At 40.1% G+C, this 23,866-nt stretch overlaps 1 protein-coding gene across 1 annotated transcript in view; it reads left to right on the top strand.

Annotated features, from left to right (window-relative positions):
- Positions 1–23,866, top strand: part of LOC106136634 (E3 ubiquitin-protein ligase UBR1) — a 46,981-nt gene that overhangs the window by 10,483 nt on the left and 12,632 nt on the right. Inside the window, exons 4-22 of the mRNA XM_060950432.1 lie at positions 466–627; positions 2,447–2,601; positions 3,152–3,294; positions 4,392–4,488; positions 4,951–5,093; positions 6,258–6,371; positions 7,892–8,136; positions 9,006–9,184; positions 9,661–9,855; positions 13,099–13,285; positions 14,665–14,847; positions 15,400–15,447; positions 16,276–16,424; positions 17,473–17,638; positions 18,335–18,449; positions 19,480–19,691; positions 21,579–21,745; positions 22,621–22,796; positions 23,201–23,289. Coding sequence (XP_060806415.1) covers positions 466–627; positions 2,447–2,601; positions 3,152–3,294; positions 4,392–4,488; positions 4,951–5,093; positions 6,258–6,371; positions 7,892–8,136; positions 9,006–9,184; positions 9,661–9,855; positions 13,099–13,285; positions 14,665–14,847; positions 15,400–15,447; positions 16,276–16,424; positions 17,473–17,638; positions 18,335–18,449; positions 19,480–19,691; positions 21,579–21,745; positions 22,621–22,796; positions 23,201–23,289 — 2,925 coding nt within the window. The remainder of the gene's footprint in view (positions 1–465; positions 628–2,446; positions 2,602–3,151; positions 3,295–4,391; positions 4,489–4,950; positions 5,094–6,257; positions 6,372–7,891; positions 8,137–9,005; positions 9,185–9,660; positions 9,856–13,098; positions 13,286–14,664; positions 14,848–15,399; positions 15,448–16,275; positions 16,425–17,472; positions 17,639–18,334; positions 18,450–19,479; positions 19,692–21,578; positions 21,746–22,620; positions 22,797–23,200; positions 23,290–23,866) is intronic.

Raw genomic sequence — 23,866 nt, 5'->3', positions numbered from 1 at the left:
CATAGCCTATACATGGGTATAGGCTTCTATTATATATGCTAGGTATTCGATCATGGCAAAAGTTGCACTAAATGAATGTGACTATTCCCTTAATCGCCTGTTACATCATTCATCGGATAGAGATGTAGTGCAACTCTGATAACGACATGGTACAAGATATCGGTGTTATTTTGTTTTAAATAGCCTCAAGGCCAACTCTATCTCTGTACTATATTACATCAAAATCGGTTCAGTGGTTGAGCGTGAAAGCCTAACAGAAAAAGTTACTTTTCCATTTATAGTAATAGTAGGCATTGACGTAAAGCAGATGAGAAAAGTATGAAGTTTCTGAAACAGTAAGTTTATTTTATGCATACATACCCGTAATAACATCTGAATTTCAGTTGATAGAGTCAACAGTCTTGAAAAGACGGACAGGCCACGTTTAGCGGCTCGGCTTACTTTATGTCTCCTTTTGAATTCCAGATTGGTCATTCGACGAAGAGTTAGCCTCGAAGCTGCTGATCCAGCCGATGGAGCAGTTCGTGTGGGGCTCCAGCGAGGGCTCCAAGCCTGCCCCGAGGCGCTCCACTCTCTGCGGGAAGGTGTTCAAGCAGGGGGAGCCCGCTTACAGTTGTAGGGAGTGCGGTATGTATTGAAAATATAAATTTTTGTGTAACATTGCACCAATATCAGTAGTATCTGGTATCTAGTATTTAGTATCGACTATCTAGTATCAGGTATCCAGTATCTAGTGTTAATTCGACGAGGAACTAGCATCGAAGCTGCTGTTCCAGCTGATGGAGCAGTTCGTGTGGAACAGTTGTAGGGAGTGCGGTATGTATTGAAAATATCAGTTTTTGTGTAACAGGGCACCGATATCAATAGTATCTGGTATCTAGTATTTAGTATCGGCTATCTAGTATCAGGTATCCAGTGTCTAGTGTTCATTCGACGAGGAACTAGCATAGAAGCTGCTGTTCCAGCCGATGGAGCAGTTCGTGTGGAACAGTTGTAGGGAGTGCGGTATGTATTGAAAATATCAGTTTTTGTGTAACAGTGCAGCAATATCAGTAGTATCTGGTATCTAGTATTTAGTATCGGCTATCTAGTATCAGGTATCCAGTATCTAGTGTTCATTCGACGATGAACTAGCATCGAAGCTGCTGTTCCAGCCGATGGAGCAGTTCGTGTGAAACAAATGTAGGCAGTGCGGTATGTATCGAAAATATCAGTTTTTGTGTAACAGGGCACCGATATCAATAGTACCTGGTATCTAGTATTTAGTATTGGTCATCTAGTATCAGGTATCTAGTGTCTAGTGTTCATTCGACGAGGAACTAGCATCGAAGCTGCTGTTCCAGCCGATGGAGCAGTTCGTGTGAAACAAATGTAGGCAGTGCGGTATGTATCGAAAATATCAGTTTTTGTGTAACAGGGCACCGATATCAATAGTACCTGGTATCTAGTATTTAGTATTGGTCATCCAGTATCAGGTATCTAGTGTCTAGTGTTCATTCGACGAGGAACTAGCATCGAAGCTGCTGTTCCAGCCGATGGAGCAGTTCGTGTGAAACAAATGTAGGCAGTGCGGTATGTATCGAAAATATCAGTTTTTGTGTAACAGGGCACCGATATCAATAGTACCTGGTATCTAGTATTTAGTATTGGTCATCTAGTATCAGGTATCTAGTGTCTAGTGTTCATTCGACGAGGAACTAGCATCGAAGCTGCTGTTACAGCCGATGGAGCAGTTCGTGTGGAACAGTTGTAGGGAGTGCGGTATGTATTGAAAATATCAGTTTTTGTGTAACAGGGCACCGATATCAATAGTATCTGGTTTCTAGTATCAGGTATTTAGTATTCATTTGACGAGGAATTAGCATCGAAGCTGCTGATCCAGCCGATGGAGCAGTTTGTGTGGAACAGTTTTTGGGAGTAGGTTATGTATCGAAAATATCATGTAAATTGCCAAGGTAGAATTTGAACTTTGAACCACAAGCGTTACTTGTGCGTTATTTTATATTTCTCTCGTAATTACCTATAATTCAGTTGCAGCGTAAACAGAAAGTTGTCCTATATTTCTCTCACTCATACGTGTCTTAAATTCATGTAGATGTCATATATACATGTGCCGTGTGGTTTCCGGCACCAATACAAAAAAGAATAGGACCACTCCATCTCTTTCCCATGGATGTCGTAAAAGCCAACTAAGGGGTAGGCTTACAAACTTGGGATTATTTTTTAGGCGATGGGCGAGCAACCTATCACTATTTGAATCTCAATCCTATCTTAAAGCCAAATAGCTGAACGTGGCCTATCAGTCTTTACAAGACTGTAGGCTCTGTCTACTCCGCAAGGGATATAAGGGATATATGTCATACATACATACATAAAATCACGCCTTTTACCAGGAGTGGTAGGCAGAGACTTCACCTATATGTAGATGATGTCTTTTTTTTTTCAGGAATGGACAACACATGCGTCCTGTGCGTGGAATGTTTCAAAGTTTCCGCTCACAGACACCACAAATACAAGATGGGCCAGTCGGGCGGGGGCGGGTGCTGCGACTGCGGCGACACGGAGGCGTGGAAGAGGGAGCCCTTCTGCGAGTTGCACGCGGTGAGTGACCCTCGCGGGGTGGACAGAGCCACTGGGCTGGAAGACAGTGAAGGGATACCACAAAAATTTATTAATTTTTCCAAATTTAATGATTTATTTCAAAATTGGATACAAGGTATCACTTATTGACGTCATATCACTTAAATCTAATTGTAACTACTACCGTTTCCAAAGCGCCTGTGTAGAAGAACAAACTACACTGCAGCATTTTCACCGGACGTCAATTTACAAATATAGATCTCTTAAATCTTAATCATGGACGAATGCACATTTTATACATTAAAAAACAGTACCCGGTTGACCGAGCTTTGCTCGGTCTACCAGAGATGGCGCTGATATAGTTGGAGCCGTTTCCGAGATCCTGATTATATGTATATATACAAAAATTGCTCGTTTAAATATTATTAGATGAATGAATGTACATATTGTCACTGTGTAATTTGTCCCGTATTAATATAATTCATACTTCCTTACCTCTCAAGTTTATTAAATATTTCATTTATAGTGATAATGTAATTTTTTATTAATACTGATGATGTTGTCTTTCCAGGCGCCGTCTGAAGAGGAGCAGTCGAGCAGCCACATCAGCGAGGAGGTGCTGGAGCGCATGAAGATCGTGGCGTCCGTGGTGCTCTCCTACTGTCTGCGGCTCCTCACCCACGACCACGCGCCGGGGCTGCCCAACGACCTCCGGTCAGTGTGATGAAGATTACTTCATCATCAGACGCTAGGGGCAATGTATCTGTTGAATATGTATTGCACCTTCATGCTTTTAATAGACAATGTTCTTTGTCATATTTGTATTTGGGATTGTATTGCGAAAATGTTGTTTATCTTAGTTACCATGTATATCTTCTAATATAAATGTTTTAGCCCTTTACCTCTCGATGTATAGTTTTCTCCCCCAACAATGGTTATGGGCCCAGCAGTATCAAAGCTAAAAAGAGTATTTTGTAGAAAATACGTATATACATAGATATGGTCACGTCTATATCCCTTTCGGGGTAGACAGAGCCAACAGTCTTAAAAAGACTGAATGTAGAAAATATGGATAAATATACATATTTTGTGAAAATGTTTTAAATACCTTACTGCCTAAGTAACGTTGTTTATTTATTTTCTATTTTTTTTTTTCTTGTGTAACTGTTAGCAAAATTTTGAAATGTATTTAAACTGCATTAGTACACAACAAACCTTTGTGGTTTTAACCTAATGCATTATGTGTACCATTGTAATTGTTGTTTTTTTTTAATGATTATAAATAAATAAATAAGTGTTTCCCGATAGATTTGAACTTTGGACCGGTTGGTAGTTTGCCCGTATTCAAAATTTACCCATAAATTTGGTAAAGAGTTTTGGACTAATTAATGCCTACCTGGCCTATGTTGTACGTGAGATTAATATTTGTTATAGTATTTATTTTATTTACTAATTTATCTTTAAGAAACAAAATTACATAGGTTCTGCTTATTTCAAAAGAAATCTCTTCCAGCTGACCCGATATAGGACTATAGGAAGTAAAATGATCTGTGCTCCAAGAGCATATATTTTTCTCCAAATAGTGACAGGTTGCTAGCCCATCGCCTAAAAATTAATCCCAAGTTTGTAAGTCTATCCCTTAGTCGCCTTTTACGACATCCATGGGAAAGAGATGGAGTGGTCTTATTCTTTTTTTTTTGTATTCGTGCCGGGAACAGCACATCGCAATTATAAGTGCAAATAACCACACGGCACGCCAATTAGGTGATGCGCTGTTGTATTAATATTGTTTTTTTTTATTTTGTTTTCAGATTGAAAGACAACGAACGCGATTTACTACAAATCCTGGACCAGCCGGATTGTTACTGCACAGTTTTGTATAACGATGAGACCCACACGTTCGAACAGGTGAATTTATTATTGGATTGTTTGTGTACTAGTAGGTATTGATGACGGTTATCGTAATCGTAAATATCGATTAAGGTTATAGGCATATTCAGCCAGTTGTGCAAGCTTCCATGCTGTAGGTATATATATTTACTTATATGTACATATTTTTTTTGTATTGTTTATATCGTTTTTTATATTCATTCATTCATTAATTCATATAATCACGTCTATATCCCTTGCGTGATAGATAGAGCCAACAGTCTTGAAAAGACTGATAGGCCACGTTCAGCTATTTGGCTTGATGAATTGAAATTCAAATAGTGACAGGTTGCTAGCCCATCGCCTCAAAGAAGAATACCAAGTTTATAAGCTTATCCCTTAGTCGCCTTTTACGACATCCATGGTAAAGAGATCCTATTCTTTTCTCTATTGGTGCCGGGAACCGCACGGCAAATGTACTCACGGCGAATTATATTTCAGGTGATAACGACTCTGAATCGCGTACTGAGTTGTAACCACCGCGATTCGGTGGAGCTGGTCACGCTGATCGACCGCGAGGGCAGAGCACTCGTCAAGTGTAACTCGTTCCAAGTCTGCGACAAACTCAAAACTGATATCGAGACGTGAGTATAGCTCGTCTGTTTCATTCGTTCGTTCGTTCGTTCGTTCGTTCATTTTAGTTCGTTCATTCGTTCATTTTAGTTCGTTCATTCGTTCATTTTAGTTCGTTCATTCGTTCGTTCGTTCGTTCGTTCGTTCGTTCATTCGTTCGTTCGTTCATTCCTTCGTTCATTCGTTCGTATGATCACGTCTGTATCTATTGCGGGGTCAGTCTTGAATGACTAATATGTCATGTTCAGCTGTTAGCTGAGTTTGTTTCTCATTATAAATTAATAAATATATATAAGGGACAGGTTGAGTTAGCCACGAAGTAAGTTCAAAGTGTTACGTGATACTAACTCAACGATACTATATTTTATAATTAATACTTATGTAGATAAATATTTAAGACCCTGGCCAAACTGAGAAAGTTCTTTTCTCATCATGCCATTGCAGGATTCGAACCCGGGACCTCCGGTCAAGCGCACAGAGACCATCTTTTTTTACCTATACATGTAAAAACCAATTAAGAGACTGTATGGGCAGTAAAACGAAAAAAGCAATTGAAAACATTATTGAGGCATAAATAGCAAGAGGTTGCTCTTAATTACTAGAAAAACTATCATTGTATGCGATATACATACTCAAGACTGAATTTATATTAGATTTTTATGAACTGGCCACTTGTTAATTGACACAAAACTAATATTATAAAGCTGAAGGTTTGTTTGTTTGAACGCGCTAATCTCAGGAACTACTGGTTCAAATTGAAAAATTCTTCTTGCGTTGAATAGACCATTTACCGAGGGAAGGCTTTAAGCTATATAACATCACGCTGCAACTATAAGGAGCAAAGAAATAATGTAAAATGTGAAAAAAAAAAACGGGGAAATTTATTCATCCTTGAGGGCTTCAATGATGCCCAAAATAACTATTCCACGCACGACTTATTTTATTTACGCGCGAAAAACTATCGCTGTTCCCGTTTGCACGTCATAATAAAAAGCGAAACGGCGATTGTTTATCACGCGATAATAGCGGCATCGCGCGTGCCACTCTACGGGGGAAGGTAGTTTGTTACATCTCCTCTCTCTCTCTATCGCAAAATTAACCACAAACCTAGAGAGAGAAGATGAGCTAAACTCCGCCCGTGCCCCCCAATGGTATAGTATGTGATGTAACGCCAGCTGTACGGCGATGTTCGAAAGGTTCACGTCCCGGCTCGGGCCCAGCCTCAAGGTGCTGGTGATGCACGCGCACGTCATCGCGCACCAGCACTACGCCATGAAGCTGCTCACTTGGTGAGTCACCTGGTTTTTTTTTCTTTCTAACTAACTAACTTACTGTTTTTTTCTTTCTGACTAACTAACTAACTGGTTTTTCTTTCTAACTAACTAACAAACTGTTTTTTTCTTTCTAACTAACTAACTGTTTTTTCTTTCTAACTAACTGTTTTTTTCTTTCTAACTAACTAACTAACTGTTTTTTTTCTATCCAACTAACTAACTAACTGTTTTTTTTCTAACTAACTAACAAACTGTTTTTTTCTTTCTAACTAACTAACTAACTGTTTTTTTCTTTCTAACTAACTAACAAACTGTTTTTTTCTTTCTAACTTCATGAAAAAAAAAACATGTTGCCTTTGTAAGTACAGTGAGCTCGGAAGATAGCTGTGTCACCTCGCTTTGATTGGTATATGGGAGGTGGCCTTGGTATCTTGTGAGACGTGTTTACTAGTAGATTATCTGTGACGTTTTCGTTCCTGTGTGAATTTTTGTACTAATAAGTCTTCATGTTTTTTTTTTTTTATATTTGTCTCTCAGTACGAAGTTTTGATCAAAATCGGTTGTATGTTGCAACCATTAGAAATGCCTATTAATAATATATATGTGAATAAATATTTTTTTTTTTTTTTTTTTTCTTACGGTCTGTATATTACGTTTTCAAGCCACTAAATCAATTTTGCTGAAATTCCGTACAGAGATGAGATGAAGCTATGCTTTTACAATATGTCTTCTTTCTTTTTATTCTTCTTTCCCCACTCTTCACGTAGGGTCGGTACAATATAATGACGTCTTTTTTTTTAAATCATAATGTACCCTCAATTGAAAAAAAAAGGTTATGTCATTTGCCGTCTAATTAGTCATTCCTTTCCTACTCATACTTTCCTTTATTCTTTTAATCCATCTCTTTTAAGATCGTAACCTATTACTTAAACAATATGACTTGCCGGTAGACTGGAAGAGATCCTTTCACGGGATAAGTCCGCCATTGCAAGTGATTTGTTGCTTTTATAACTATAAACTATTTTCTTGTTACTATGTAAATTTCTTAAGATATTAAGTACTGTTGGGGGAGAAAAATATATTTCGAGAAGTAAAGGGCTAAAACATTTTATATTAGAAGATACACATGGTAACTAAGATAAACACCATTTTGTGCAATACTATCCAAATCCAAATATGACAAAGAACGTTGTTTATTAAAAGCATGAAGGTGCAATACCTAAGTCCGTCATTGCAAGTGATTTGTTTTTATTTTATAACTATGTACTATATTCTTGTACATATACATATATACATATGGTCACGTCTATATCCCTTGTGGGGTAGACAGAGCCAACAGTTTTAAAGAGACTGATCGGCCACGTTCAGCTATTTTGCTCAATGATAGAATTGAGATCCAAATAGTGACAGGTTGCTAGCCCATCGCCTAAAAAAAGAATCCCAAGTTTGTAAGCCTATATTCTTGTTACTGTGTAAATTTCTTAAGATATTACAAACAAACATATCTTCTACCATCTGTCCCACATAATATGTAGGCTGCAAAACTTCGTGAGTCAAGAGCCGAGTCTCCGTCTCACCGTGAGCCAGGTGGCCCTCGGGAACTCCGTGTGGGACGCCAGCGGAGCCCTGTGCGGGGGCGGGGTCGCCGGCGCGGTGATGCAGAACGACTTCCGCATGTGGAAGGCGGCGAGGACCGCCTGGCATAGACTCCTCATAGCCACCACATTGATGGATTATACCACGAAGAAGTCTATGGCCATATTGTTCACTAGGAATTATGGTGAGTGAAAATGTTTTTTTTTTTTATTTTATTTATTTAAAACTTTATTGTGCACAAAAATAGAAATGTACAAAAGGCGGACTTAATGCCGTTTGGCATTATCTACCAGTCAACCAGCTGACCAAAAAGAAAAAACCTATAGTAACTATACTAATATTATAAAGCTGAAGAGTTTGTTTGTTTGTTTGAACGCGCTTATCTCAGGAACTAATGGTTCGAATTGAAAAAATATTTTTGCGTCGAATACACCATTTATCGAGAAAGTCTTTAGGCTATATTACATCACGCTGTTACTATAAGGAGTTTAGGTTAGGCCTATATAAGCCTATACCTTAGTCGCCTTTTACGACATCCATGGGAAAGATATGTAGTGGTCCTGTTAAATTTTGCATGGTGCCAGGAACCACACGGCACGGGCACGGTTTTTATACTGTGAAAGATTTACGTTTGCGTTATTTTAGATAAAGTTTGACACTAATGTTAATTGTGATTTAATTGTTCACATACATACATATAATCACGTCTATATCCCTTGCGGTGTAGACAAAGCCAACAAAGCCTTGTAAAGACTGATAGGCCACGTTCAGCTATTTGGCTTTATGATAGAATTGAGATTCAAATAGTGACAGGTTGCTAGCCCATCGCCTAAAAGAGGAATCCCAAGTTTATAAGCCTATCTCTTAGTCGCCTTTTACGACATACGTGGGAAAGAGATGGAGTGGTCCTATTCTTATTTGTAATGGTGCCGAGAACCACACGGCACGGTTTTTATACTGTGAAAGATTTCCATTCATGTTATTTTAGATAAAGTTTGACACTAATGTTAATTGTGATCTAATCGTTCACCGATCGAATGGTCGAATCCCCAGGTTCGATCCTGAAGGACTTCATCCGGGACGACCACGACCACTCGTTCTCGATCTCGTCGCTGTCGGTGCAGCTGTACACCACGCCGACTCTTGCGCACCATCTCATCGCCAATCACGACGCTCTGTTCGTCGTGCTCAACACCTTTATCAGCGAGTGTAACAGACGGTGTAATAACAAGGTGATTTTAAATCAAGTCAAGTCAAGGGGCCTTGTGCTGACTAAAATCTGGCTCACATACCCAGGATCCATCCAGGTCAAGGGATTACGTGAATAATACATACATACATAATACAAAATCACGGAGCGGTAGGCAGAGACTACTCCACTTGCGACGATTACATCACTTCTTTCGCTACATTCACATTGATAATCAATTGTTATTTAATAAATATATACGGGACAAATTACACAGATTGAGTTAGCCTCGAAGTAAGTTCGACATTTGTGTAACGAGATACTAACACAACGATACTATATTTTGTAATAAATATACTTCTATAGACAAACATCCAAAACCCACGCAAATCAGAGGAAGTTCGTTACTCATCATGCCCTGACCGGGATTCGAACCCGGGACCTCCGGTGTCACAGACAAGCGCACTGCCGCTGCGCCACACGGGCCGTTCAACTATTTAACTACGTTTCAATCCACAGGGCCGCCTCGAGTTCGATCGTAACGTGCCCACCGGCTTCAAACGCGCCCAGTTCATCCTGTACGACGTGAAGTACCTGCTGAGCTCTGTGCCGGGCTCCTTCGACGACGAGCTGCGGAAGGGCTTCCTGCACGGCCTGTCGCTGATGATGAACCTGCTGGTCATGATGCAGGGCATGGACTCCGTTGTCAGACAGGTGATGTTGCTAGCGGGTTCATTATGACGATTGAAAAAAATAAATATATATATACGGGACTTGTTCACGGATTGAGTAAGCCTCGAAGTAAGTTCGAGACTTGTGTTACGAGATACTAACTCACCGATAGCATATTTTATAATAAATACATATATAGAAAAACTTCCAAGACCCAGGCCATTCAGAGAAAGTTCGTTTCTCGTCATGCCCTGGCCGGGATTCGAACCCGGGACCTCCGGTGTCAGAGACAAGCGTACTACCGCTGAGCCACAAAAGGCCGTCAAAAAAAAAAAACAAACATACAAAGACGTATAAAAAAAGACGGACGGTGTTTTACTATTCGGCAAAATGAAGCAGTAATTGTATATACACGCCTCACGCGCACGCTCTCACCAATAGTGTGACAGTCGGCCGCCATTACGTCATAGATCTCATTTTCTGTCACTCACACACACGCGTACAATGCCGCCAATACGATGCTTCACTTTTGTTTTTCAAGCCACACGTCTGCCTTTTTTAAACCTCTATTCTCAAGACAATATACAATGGTGTGGCGATTTGCCGCTATTTCTGTGTGACGCCGTGCCTCTTTGAAAGCCGCAAGCCGCCTTGCCGCACATAAGAAAGATAAGAGATGGAGGGGAGACACCTTCCATCTCTCATCTTTCTTATCTGCGACGTTTTACCTAAAACGCCACATCATAAACCACACGGCACTTCCTTAATTTAAAAAAATTACAAAATATTAAACTGTCCCAAATACATTCCAAATCTAATTGAAAATGCTGCAGTGCAGTTTGTTACCGCTTCTTCTGCACTGACGCCTTGGAAGCGACAGTAAATTTAGTTGAAAGTAATTTATTTGACGTCAATCGTTGAGATACAAGATACATACATACATACATATGGTCACGTCTATATCCCTTGCGGGGTAGACAGAGCCAACAGCCTTGAAAAGACTGATTGGCCACGTTCAGCTATTTGGCTGATAATGATAGAATTGAGATTCAAACAGTGACAGGTTGCTAGCCCATCGCCTAAAAGACGAAACCCAAGTTTTTAAGCCTATCCCTAAAGATATTACAAACAAAAAATAAAGATATTACAAACAAACAAACATAATTTAGAATTTGAATTATATACTCGTACCACATACACACTTTCACATACAAATACAGTTTGCATATATTTTTTTATTCATTTTGTATTATTTTAGTACTCAGCAATAGTTACGTAACGAGGGAGCGAGGTCCTCTGACACGGGTATTCTATACTTACTAGAGGGCCTCAACAGCTGGCTTTGTAAAACTGTTTTAATGAATTTTTCATCATCCCAAGTTTGTAAGCCCTATCCCTTAGTCGCCTTTTACGACATCCTGGGAAAAAGATGGAGTAGTCCTATTATTTTTTGTATTGGTGCCGGGAACCACACGGCACGTTTTCTCATCGGTTAGTATTGAAACTAATGTATTTAACTTTGAAAGGAGGCATTGGTACATGGCTAAGGTGGGATTTGAACCTGTCTTTCTGCGCATCACGAATTTTAACCGGGCACCTTACCGGTTCGACCCATGACGCTCTGGATGGCCTCAACAACTGGCTTTGTAAAACTGTTTTACTGAATAAACGAATTTTGAATTCAATAAATAAATATATACGGGACAAATTACACTGATTGAGTTAGCCTCGAAGTAAGTTCGAAACTTGTGTTACGAGATACTAACTCAACGATACTATATTAAACGGTTTTATTTAGCTCACCCCGTTTGTTTTATTTATTCTTTCTTGGGTCAAATTTAGTAATTCAAATTTCACCCTCTTCCTGTCAACCGATTAATCTGAAATTTTGTATACACTTTGGATTTTGGTGACAATATAATTATGTTTATTCATTATCATTATAAATTCAAGATGGCCGCCGTTACAAAATGGCGGATAATTTAGGTTTCATTAATCCCATCAATATGGGTATCAAATGAAAGGGCTCAACAAGCAGAATACAATATACTATAAAAAATTGAAATCCAAGATGGCGGCCTCTATAAAATGGCGGATAACTTAGGTTTTATCAATCCCATCAACATGGGTATCAAATGAAAGGTCTCAACAAGTAGAATACAATTTACTATTCAAAATTAAAATCTAAGATGGCCGCCGCTACCAAATGGCTGATAACAATATTTTATCAATCCCACCAATATGGGTTTCAAATAAAAGGGCTTGACAAGAAGAATACAGTGCACTACACAACCTCAATATTTAAGACTAAACGTCAAACAATACCCAGCAGTGGGATAAAATGTAGCCTATGTTACTCCTGAAGGTTAAGTCTATCCCTGTGCCAAATTAAAAACTAAAAACTAGAAAATAAAAATAGGTAAAAAAACTTTTTAAGTAAAACGGTTTTATGTTAAACATACATTGCAATGTTTAATATAAATGTACTAAAAACCAAAAAAAAATAATAAAATAGATACAGTCGTGGGAATTATAAATATATGCATAGACTAGACTAAAATAAAACCGTGGGGCACGTCAATTGTCTACAATCGTTGATTAAAATGTTTGTTTTGTAATGTTACACTATAATTAGGCATTTGTTCAACCGAGAACGATGGACGTGTGATAAGTAGGGCTAGAATGTGGAAACAAGTTAGCAAGCTCGATTAAGCGAGTTTTAGGGTTTCATAATGTTGAACGAGTAGTACTTTTATCATAAGTTTTGTCGATTAAAGACAAACTACGAGCAGTGAAACGATTCCTCGCTAGCCAGCAAAATAGTAAGTAATTTGCGCACCGTCTGCGGGCCAACTGCCTAACGACGAATTAAACGATTCTTCTATCGCACATTAAGTCTATAATTTGTAGACAATTGACGTGCCCCACGGTTTTATTTTAGTCTAGTCTATGCATATATTTATAATTCCCACGACTGTATCTATTTTATTTTTTTTTTTTGGTTTTTAGTACATTTATATTAAACATTGCAATGTATGTTTAACATAAAACCGTTTTACTTAAAAAGTTTTTTTACCTATTTTTATTTTTATAATAAATACTTATATAGATAAACATCCAAGACCCAGGACAATCAGAAAAAGTTCTTTTCTCATCATGCCTTGACCGGGATTCGAACCCGGGACCTCCGGTGCCACAGACAAGCGTACTACCGCTGAGCCACAGAGGCCGTCCACAACCGTCGTAATTAAACTTAACATAACAAATTTGGTGTTTCCTCACCAGGTGGGCCAGCACATGGAGTACGAGCCCGAGTGGGAGTCGGCGTTCAATCTCCACGTGAAGCTGGCGCACAGCATCACGCTCTGCATAGAGTGGTGTTGCGCCGAGAAGCCGCTGTGCGCCGCCGCCTACCGCATGGCGCTGCGGAGGCACCACGAGACCACGCAGTTCCCGGATACAGTGGTCAAAGGTCAGGGAGTCGGATATAAAAGTATCATTTTCTACCACCTGTTTTTTAGTCCGGGTAGCATGGTCGTCAGGGTTACAGATCCTGAATGTGCAGGTTTGCTCATGAAGTTGTTTCTCATTGGTTGGTATTGAAACTAATGTACTTATCTTTGAAAAGAGGCATTGGTACATGGCTGAGGTGGGTTTTGAACCTGTGTCTTTCTGCGCATCACGCATTTTAACCTTAACAATTCGACCACTGACGCTCTGGAAATTACACAACCTATTCTACTTATATTATAAATGGGAAAGTTTTTCTGAGTATGTAAGTTCGTTATTCTTTCACGCAAATATTACTGAACCGATTACGATTAAATTTTGTATGTATGTAGCGGTAGACTCAGAATGAAACATAATACTTTTTATCCCGGAGTTAGAATCTCAATTCTATCATTAAGTCAAATAGTTGAACTTGGCCTATCAGTCTTTTCAAGACTGTTGGCTCTGTCTACCCTAACAAGGGATATAGACGTGACCATATGTATGTATAACTTTTAAAATTTGTCATGGCATGACAGTAGTTTACGTATCGAGTTACGATAACGAACCGTAATATATATCCTAGAATTAGCTGTGCCCGCGACTTCGTCTGCGTGGAATAATTATTTTGATGCATCAATGAAGCCGTCAAGGAGGAATAATTTTCCCCGTTTTATTTCACATTTATCATTATTTCTTCGCTCCTAATAGTTGCAGCGTGATGATAAATAGCCTAAAGCCTTCCTCGATAAATGGTCTATTAAACACAAAAATATTTTTTCAATTCGAACCAGTTGTTCCTGAGATTATCACGTTCAAACGAACAAACAAACTCTTTAGCTTTATAATATTAGTACTGCTCCAAATCGCGCTCCAAAATTCATCTTTCCTCTCACGGGTCTACTGGAAGAGATTTCTTTTGAAATAAGTAGCACCTTTGTACTAGAATTACTGTAATAAACGCTCCTGTATATAATTTTGTGTACATAAATAAATAAAAAAATAATAAATTAGTATAGAGCCTTCCTCGATAAATGTTCTATTGAACACAAAAATAATCTTTCAATTCGAACAAGTAGCTCCTAACAAACAAACTTTTCAGCTTTATAATATCAGTATAGAACAGAGAGTCCCAAACTTATTTTGTCTACTGCCCACTTTGAGAATAAATATTTTTTTAGCGCCCCCATTTTTTCACCTATTTAAAAACCACTATAACTTCAAATTAGTTTAATTAATTATTTTTAATTATTCTGGGTCTCTTACCGCCCCCCTTGAGACCTGCAGCGCCCACAAGGGGGCGTTATCGCCCACTTTGGGAAAGACTGGTATAGAATAACGTTCACAAGTTTTGGCCCACAGAATTGAGCAACAAGAGCGCTTCAGTTATCCCGTACGACGTGTCAAGTGAGCCGGTGTCGATACACCGGCCCCTGTCGCGGTTCATCGCCGGGCTGCACCTGCAGCTGCACCGGCACGGGCTCTCCTACCACAGCAAGGAGTTCCAGCGGCCGGACAGGGCCAGACCTCCGCCCGAACAGGGGGGTGAGTCTGTACAATAGAGAATACATACATAAATCAAATGCCGTGTGGTTCCCGGAAACAATAGAAAAAAAAAATTGGACCACTCCATCTCCGTCCAATGGATGTCGTAAGAGGCGACTAAGGGGTAGGCTTATTAAATTGGGATTCTTCTTTTAGGCGATAGGCTAGCAACCTGTCACTATTTGAATCTCAATTCTATCTTAAAGCTAAATAGCTAAACGTGGCCTATCAGTCTTTTCAAGATTGTTGGCTCTGTCTACCCCGCAAGGGATATAGACGTGATTATATGTATGTATGTATGTATACATAAAACCACGCCTCTTTTCCGAAGAGGTAAGCAGAGACTACCTCTTTTCACTTGCCACGATCTCTGCATACTTACTTCGCTTCATCCACATTTATAACTCTTTTTCGATGTAATTTCGGGTACTCTTCGAATTACCCTTTTATTTACGGGACAAATCGCACAGATTGAGTTAGCCTCGAAGTAAGTTCGAGACTTGTGTGAATATTTATACGAGTATAATGAGAGTGTTTTTTCTCTGTCATTAGATAAAAGCCAACCTGACAAGAGCAAGCCATCACCTGTTCAGCTCATTGGTGAGTGCATATCATAATTAAATAGTTAATCAGTACATAATTCAGTTAATTTTAAAATTTTGTTGCGCAAATCTATGCTGAAGAGTTTGTTTGTTTGTTTGGACGCGCTAATATCAGGAAATACTGGTTCGAATTGAAAAATTATCTTTGTGTTGAATAGACCATTTATGGAGGGAAGGCTTTAGGCTATATAACATAACGCTGCAACTTTTAGGAGCGAAGAAATAATGGAAAATGTGAAAAAAACGGGGCAAAATTATTCATCCTTGAAGGCTTCAAGGATGCCCAAAAATGCTGTTCCACGCGGCTGAAGTCGCGGGCACAGCTAGTCTTAGATATTGAGAATTCAAGGATACTTAGAATAGAATCGGTTTATTTTCATAATTGGATGCAAGGTATCACTTATTGAAGTCACATAACTTAAATCTAATTATATCTACTACCGCTTCCAAAGCGCATGTGCAGAAGAAGCGGCGGGACAAACAACACTGCAGCATTTTCACCGGACATCAATTGACAAATATATGTCTTAAATCTGAATCCTTGACGAATGCACATTGTCTACGTTAAAAAATGAGAATGAATAAATAAGTCTTGTCATAACATTTACAATGACACTATCTATTTTTGTGACGTGTGATTCCCGGCACAAAAGGCAACTAAAGGAAAAAGCACATTCATCTAAGCTTCTACTATCAACATCTATGCGTTAGTTTCCCTGCAGAAGTTCAGAGTGCGGAGTCGCTTCGGGTAAAAACCTGACGTTTCAAGGGAACTTAATCCATATCATGGTGAACGCTCATTATGAAACTGTTTGTTTGTAAACAGAGCCAGTACTCCAGACCATGGCGATGATAGCCCAGGTTCACGCGGGCATGTGGCGTCGCAACGGATTCGCGTTACTGAACCAGCTGTACTTCTATCACAACGTCAAGTGCCGCTCCGAGATGTTAGACCGGGACGTGGTGATGCTGCAGGTGAGTGTTGTCACAGCAGCAGATGCTGGAACAGCTGGGCTTCTACCACAACGTCTGGTGTCGCTCCGAGATGCTGGACCGGGACGTGGTGATGCTGCAGGTGAGTGTTGTCACAGCAGCAGCTGCTGGAACAGCTGGACTTCTACCACAACGTCAGGGGCCGCTCCGAGATGCTGGACCGGGACGTGGTGATGCTGCAGGTGAGTGTTGTCACAGCAGCAGCTGCTGGAACAGCTGGACTTCTACCACAACGTCAGGGGCCGCTCCGAGATGCTGGACCGGGACGTGGTGATGCTGCAGGTGAGTGTTGTCACAGCAGCAGCTGCTGGAACAGCTGGACTTCTACCACAACGTCAAGTGCCGCTCCGAGATGTTAGACCGGGACGTGGTGATGCTGCAGGTGAGTGTTGTCACAGCAGCAGATGCTGGAACAGCTGGACTTCTACCACAACGTCAGGGGCCGCTCCGAGATGCTGGACCGGTAAGTGGTGATGCTGCAGGTGAGTGTTGTCACAGCAGCAGCTGTTGGAACAGCTGGGCTTCTACCACAACGTCAAGTGCCGCTCCGAGATGCTGGACCGGGACGTGGTGATGCTCCAGGTGAGTGTTGTCACAGCAGCAGCTGCTGGAACAGCTGGACTTCTAGCACAAGGTCAAGTGCCGCAAGTGTCAGAAACCGCACGGCACTTTCCGCACAGATTGTAAAAGTTAATGATGAGAAAGGCTTATAAACTTGGTATAGGTAGGTACTTCTTTTTGGCAATGGGCTAGTAACCTGTCAATGCGCCCTACAAACCTAGCAAAATGTTTATTAGAATCTCAAGCCATACAGCTCAACGTGGCCTTTTAGTCTTTTCAAAACTATTGGTTCTGTCTTCCCCGCAAGGGATATAGACTTGACTATATGTATGTATACGTATCATATGGCAATGGCGGACATATCTCATGAACTCTTTCATGGTCATATTGTTTTTTTTTTTTTTTTTGTTTTTATTTATTTATTTATGTACCTACACAAAACTTAAAATGTATAATGTTTTTATTACAGATGGGTGCGTCTCTGATCGAAAGCAACGAATTTATAATACACGTTCTGAACAAGTTTAATCTGCTCGACTGGGCGGCTTCGGACTTCGAGCAGCGGCGTGTGGAAGACGACGAACTGCGGTACACCATCAGCATGGTCGAGGAGTTCTTGGGGTTGCTCATTACCAGTAAGTGATACCTACATTGGTTTGAGTGCTAACCGATGCTTTGACCGCGAGGGAAAATATATCTTCTCCTTGTTTTCTTAGTTTATTGGTCTCGCATAGTTTGGTTTTACTTACTTTTGTCGGGCGCAGTGGCTGTGCGCTCGTCTGTGACACCGGAGGTCCCGGGTTCGAATCCCGGCCAGGGCATGATGAGAAACGGAACTTTCTCTGATTGGCCTGGGTCTTGGATGTTTACCTATACAAGTATTTATCATAAAATATAGTATCATTGAGTTAGTATCTCGTAACACAAGTTTCGAACATACTTCGAGGCTAACTCAATCTGTGTAATCTGTCCCGTATTTATTTACATTTACATACATATATACATATAATCACGTCACCCTTGCGGGGTAGACAGAGCCAACAGTCTTGAAAAGACTGATAGGCCACGTTCAGCTGTTTGGCTTTATGATGGAATTGAGATTCAAATAGTGACAGGTTGCTAGCCCATCGCCTAAAAGAAGAATCCCAAGTTTATAAGCCTATTCCTTAGTCGCCTTTTACGACATCCACGGGAACGAGATGGAGTGGTACAATTTCTTTTTTTTATTGGTGCCGGTAACTTTTACTTACAGTTTATAGGGTTTACTTACAGTAAATAAATAATGCCGTGTGGTTAATTAATTAAATATGTACGTGTATCAATCTGTACAGTCGTGGGGTCCCGTTGGGTGCCCGGCGTGGGCGAGGTGACCGCCGAGGAGCGCACCAAGAAGGAGATCATACAGATGCTGTGCGTCAAACCCATGCCCCACTCCGAGCTCAACAGGTAACCTGATTTTACATACATATGGTGACGTCTATATCCCTTGCGGGGTAGACAGAGCCAACAGTCTTGAAAAGACTGAATGGCCACGTTCAGCTATTTGGCTTCATTGATTCAAATAGTGACAGGTTGCTAGCCCATCGCCTAAAAAAGAATCCTAAGTTTGTAAGTCTATCCCTTAGTCGCCTTTTACGACATCCATGGGAAAGAGATGGATTGGTCCTATTCTTTTTTGTATTGGTGCCGGGAACCACACGGCACTGCCGGGAATCACACGGCATTATACTACGGCGTTATACTATTTGTAAATATAAGCCATAGCAACGGTTGCCGTGGTTTTGTTTGTTAGAAAAATGACAAATACCTATATAATTTAATTCTCAAATATTCTTAATTTTATGTTAATTAATATAGTAATTTTAAACTGATTATTTCTCTCCTCTTTTCTCCTTTTATCTTCTGTTAGAATAACTAACTACGTAACTATACTTACTACAAGTTTGAATACGCTAACCGATGCTATTACGGTGAAGGAAAACATCGCTAGGAAATCTGCACAATACTGCACGTTCAGGCAACTGGATTAATAACCATAATCCATCCAATACGGGTCAGATTCCCCTGCGAAGGTTGCGGAGTACGCTTCCTCCAAAAACCAGCTTGTAGCTGGAGCGATGATTCGGCTCGACCGCCACCAAAGAGAAGATCTTCCGCCAGGGTAGGTGTGACGCCTGGGGAACCGCGCGACAGACGATGTTGTGTCGGAGGTTGTATATATATATATAGCTCCAATCCGTGAAATCTCTGATATCGCGATTTAGTTTCTTCTCTGCTATTGGTTGAGCGCGTCAATTCCTTCGCGGTGATTGACAGTACATAGTTGTTTGATTTGATGTTGTGACGAGTGGCGTAGAGATGTCGCCACAATGTTTGATTGATGTTGTGACGAGTGGCTTAGAGATGTCGCCACAAGCTAAATTGCACGGCATAATGAATATTACCTCCCGGATCATACAACCGAAGTGTTCCACAGATCGCTGCCAGAGGACCAACTGCACGAGACGGGACTCGAAGCCGTTATCCACGAGGTGGCGGACTTCACCAAGCCCAGCAGTGGTAACAACCGTGGGTTGTACAAGCTGAAACCCCACCTGTACGAGGAGTATGACACGTTCTTCTATCATTACACGAGGGAGGAGCTGTCCAGGAGTGAGGAGGAACAGAGGAACAGGAGGAAGGCTGCTGGTAAGTTAAAATACATACATACATACATACGATAATTACGAGAGAAATAGAAAATAACGCGCAAGTAATGCTTGTGATTCAAGTTCAAATCCTACCTTGGCAATTTACATTATTTTCGATACATACCGCATTCCCTACAACTAGACTCACTAGATACTGGATACCTTATACTAGATACGTACCTACATACATACATACATATAATCACGCCTCTTTCCCGGAGGGGTAGGCAGAGACTACCTCGTTCCACTTGCCACGATCTCTGCATACTTCCTTCGCTTCATCCACATTCATAACTCGCTTCATGCAAGCTCGACGGTTTCGGGTATTAAAGTTAAAATTAAGTTAAGTAAAAATAATAAATAAATAAATGTATATACGGGACAAATTACATTGATACATTACATAATTATTGAGTTAGCCTCGAAGTTAGTTCGAGACTTGTTTTACGAGATACTAACTCAACGATACTATATTTTATAATTAATACATACATTTGTAAAGCATTTCATGCATTTCTTTAATTTTGGGTACCATTTGACCGGCGGCCTCGGGTTCGAATCCTGGCCAGGGCATGATGAGAAAAGAACTTTTTCTGATTGGCCTGGGTCTTGGATGTTAAGTTACGAGGTGTGTTCAAAAAGTATCGCGAATTTTGAATTTTCGCGGGTTACGTATATTCGAATTTCGATTTTTTTGTGGCGTTATGTTGGTACTCATGTCTCTCACTTATGCCGACAAGCTCGGCCATTTTGAATGTTCACTTAATTGTTGACAGCTGCTTTGCTTGCACGTGTTTTGGATCGTCTTCGATTTTTACCTATTCAAAAAAATGGATCAAAGAACCTGTATCAAATTTTGTGTGAAAAACGAAATTAAGTGCGCGGATGCATTCCGAATGTTGACTGTGGCATACGGAGAAGCTACCTTAGACCGAAGCAACGTTTATCGGTGGTACAAAATGTTCTCAGAAGGCCGAGAAGATGTGAACGACGAAGAGCGTGCCGGACGCCCGAGCACTTCAACAACAGACGAAAAAATTAATGAAGTGGAGAAAATGGTATTGGCCAATCGTCGAATCACCGTTAGAGAAGTTGCTGAGGACCTAAACATATCGATTGGCTCGTGCCATTCGATTTTTATCAATGATTTGGGCATGAGACGCCTGGATTTGTGGAAGAACAAAAATTGGCTTTTGCACCACGATAACGCCCCTGCTCACACATCGTTGCTTGTGCGCGACTTTTTGGCCAAAAACAACACACTAATGATGCCGCAGCCACCGTATTCCCCAGATCTGGCCCCCTGTGACTTTTTCTTGTTCCCTAAACTGAAGAGGCCCATGAAAGGACGACGTTACGCTACGCTTGACGAGATAAAGACGGCATCGAAGGAGGAGTTGAACAAGATAAAAAAAAATGATTTTTTGAAGTGCTTCGAAGATTGGAAAATCCGTTGGCACAAGTGTATAATATCTCATGGGGATTACTTTGAAGGGGACAAAATAAATATTCATGAATAAATAAATAATTTTTGAAAAAACACAAAATTCGCGATACTTTTTGAACACACCTCGTATATAACTATTATACAAAAACTAGTATCGTTGAGTAGTATCTCGTTACACAAGTCTCGAACTCACTTCGAGGCTCACTTAATAATTATGTAATGTATCAATGTAATTTGTCCCGTATATATATATATGTATATTTATTTATTTATTATTTTAACTTTAGTATCTCGTATCACAAGTCTCGATCTTACTTCGAGGCTAACTCAGTGTTATTTGTCCCGTATATATTTATTTATTTAACCGCACCTTTGTCCAAAACATCAACGGAATGATGACTAATAAATAAATACAAAGTGTCATCATAATATTGCCAGGCCTACCCGAGTGTTGTCCGCCGCCAGTGCTCCCCAAACTGTCGCCGCCGTTCACGTTGCTCGCGAGCTTGCTGCAGAGCGACGCGGCTCTGCACGTGTTGAAGTGCGTGTTGGGGAGGGCGCTCGATTTGCGTGCCAGATCATTTTCGGAGACGCAAGTGCATAAGGTAATGATAATGTATGATCGCCTTCGAAAACAAAATGGTGGTTGTCAGTTTGAGCTGTATGTATGTAGGTATGTTTGTTTGCGCGATTGTTTTGCGTTTTAACTGAAAGTTTTTGATGCCGTTTTCAGGAAAATGTTTATTACGCCTATGAGAAGGTTTAGGGAATTTAATCGACTTCAAAAAAGGAGGATATCGATTGGAGGCGGTTCTCTTTTTACAAATGTTATATTTTCTATAAATTCATATGATATCCTAGGTTTATATTGTTAACATACAAGTCAAACTAAATAAAAGCCTTTAATAAAAGACGACATTGACGGACTAATTGACTATCATATCTACGCATAGCATGAGGTCTAGAGCTTTCAAATTTAGTTGGATGTTCTAAATATGCAGCCGAACGAAAATTAATATATCGAATCACGCGGGCTGAAATCGCGTGCGTATTCTAAGTTAATATACCTATAGAAAAGATTTATATATATATTTTCATCTTCGTGCCGTGTGGCTCCCGGCACCAATACAAAAAAGAATAGGACCACTCCATCTTTTTCCCATTGATGTCGTAAAAAGCGACTAAGGGATAGGCTTACAAACTTGGGATTCTTTTTTAGGCGATGTGCTAGCAACCTGTCACTAGTTGGATCTCAATTCTATCGTTAAGCCAAATAGCTGAACGTGGCCATTCAGACTTTCAAGACTGTTGGCTCTGTCTACCCCGCAAGGGATATAGACGTGACCATATGTATGTATGTATGTTCATCTCTAAGTAACTTAAATATGCTCAAACTCTAGTTTGAGCATATTTAAGTTAGTTAGAGATAGTATTATTAGGAATAAACTAGAGTTTATTCCTTTAAAAACATTTATTACAGGCGCTACATCTAATGGGCTACGCTATCCGAGACGAGGAGAGCGGCCATTACGAATTCCTGGCGTTTGCCGAGAGCGCCGAACGCAGTGGATTGTTGACGATGCTGCAACAGCTGGTTAACAGTCCTAGGGTCGATGCCCATAGGCACTTGGCGAGATGGTTGCTTCAGAAGATGAGGTAAGTTTAAAAAAATATATATTCGATTTACGAAGGGACCTAGTATAGTGCCTTGGGGAACACCAAGTTTTTGTTCTTAAATATCCCTGAATACATACATACATACATATCATCACGTCTATATCCCTTACGGGGTAGACAGAGCCAATAGTCTTGAAAAGACCGAAAGGCCACGCTGAGCTGTTTGGCTTTCTGATAGAATTGAGATTCAAATAGTGACAGGTTGCTAGCCCATCGCCTAAAAGAAGAATCCCAAGTTTATAAACCAATTCCTTACTCGCCTTTTACGACATATCCCTGAATTTCGACTTTTTCGAAATTATTTTCAAACAGTCTTAAACATCTAAATCTATCTAATCTATTAATTCTAATCTTGTTATTTAAAAATGGATAACATCTCACAGAAAACTGCTCGGGCACACCGATGAGACTGAAGACGGTGTTAACATGGAGACCGACCAAGAAGAGAAACCGGCGGCCGAGGAAACAGCAGGCAAGTAACTTACTTCACGTCTATTTTATTTTATTTTATTTTTTTTATCTTTATTTAGGCAACAAACAGTTGTTTACAAATAGAAATTAACATAAACTATGAGTACAATTTAAAGACCTATAGTGCCCTAAAGTGATGTACTTATATTATAAAAAGGGTTAATTACATGGCAGGAATTTGTAAATAAAATCAACTAAGAATAGCTTACCGCTGCCGCTGGGAATAGGAATTCTGAAACTAATATTCTGCAACGCAGAATTAGCTAAATTACACCTCTAAATAATATGTGCAGGCAGCCGAAGTTTAATTTTTACTTATCTCCCGAACTAGCCTTTGTTCGCGGTTTCATTCGGATACCGTCGAAGTCAAGACTCCATTTAGAACTTGAAAGATTTATATTGATTAAACACATGTGGACTTCGCCATTTAATTTTATATAGACCTTTGTTGGGATATGTGTTGCTCAAAATCAAAATGACATTCAAAATAAAAGCCATCGCAGGCATTTTTCAGGTCATTTTACATTTCAATGAATTTAAGTTATACGTACATACATATAATCACGTCTGTTTCCCTT

The sequence above is a fragment of the Amyelois transitella genome, chromosome 21, assembly GCF_032362555.1.
Source record: "Amyelois transitella isolate CPQ chromosome 21, ilAmyTran1.1, whole genome shotgun sequence".
Classification (NCBI taxonomy): domain Eukaryota; kingdom Metazoa; phylum Arthropoda; class Insecta; order Lepidoptera; family Pyralidae; genus Amyelois; species Amyelois transitella.
This window is presented reverse-complemented; position numbering and strand designations above follow the sequence as displayed.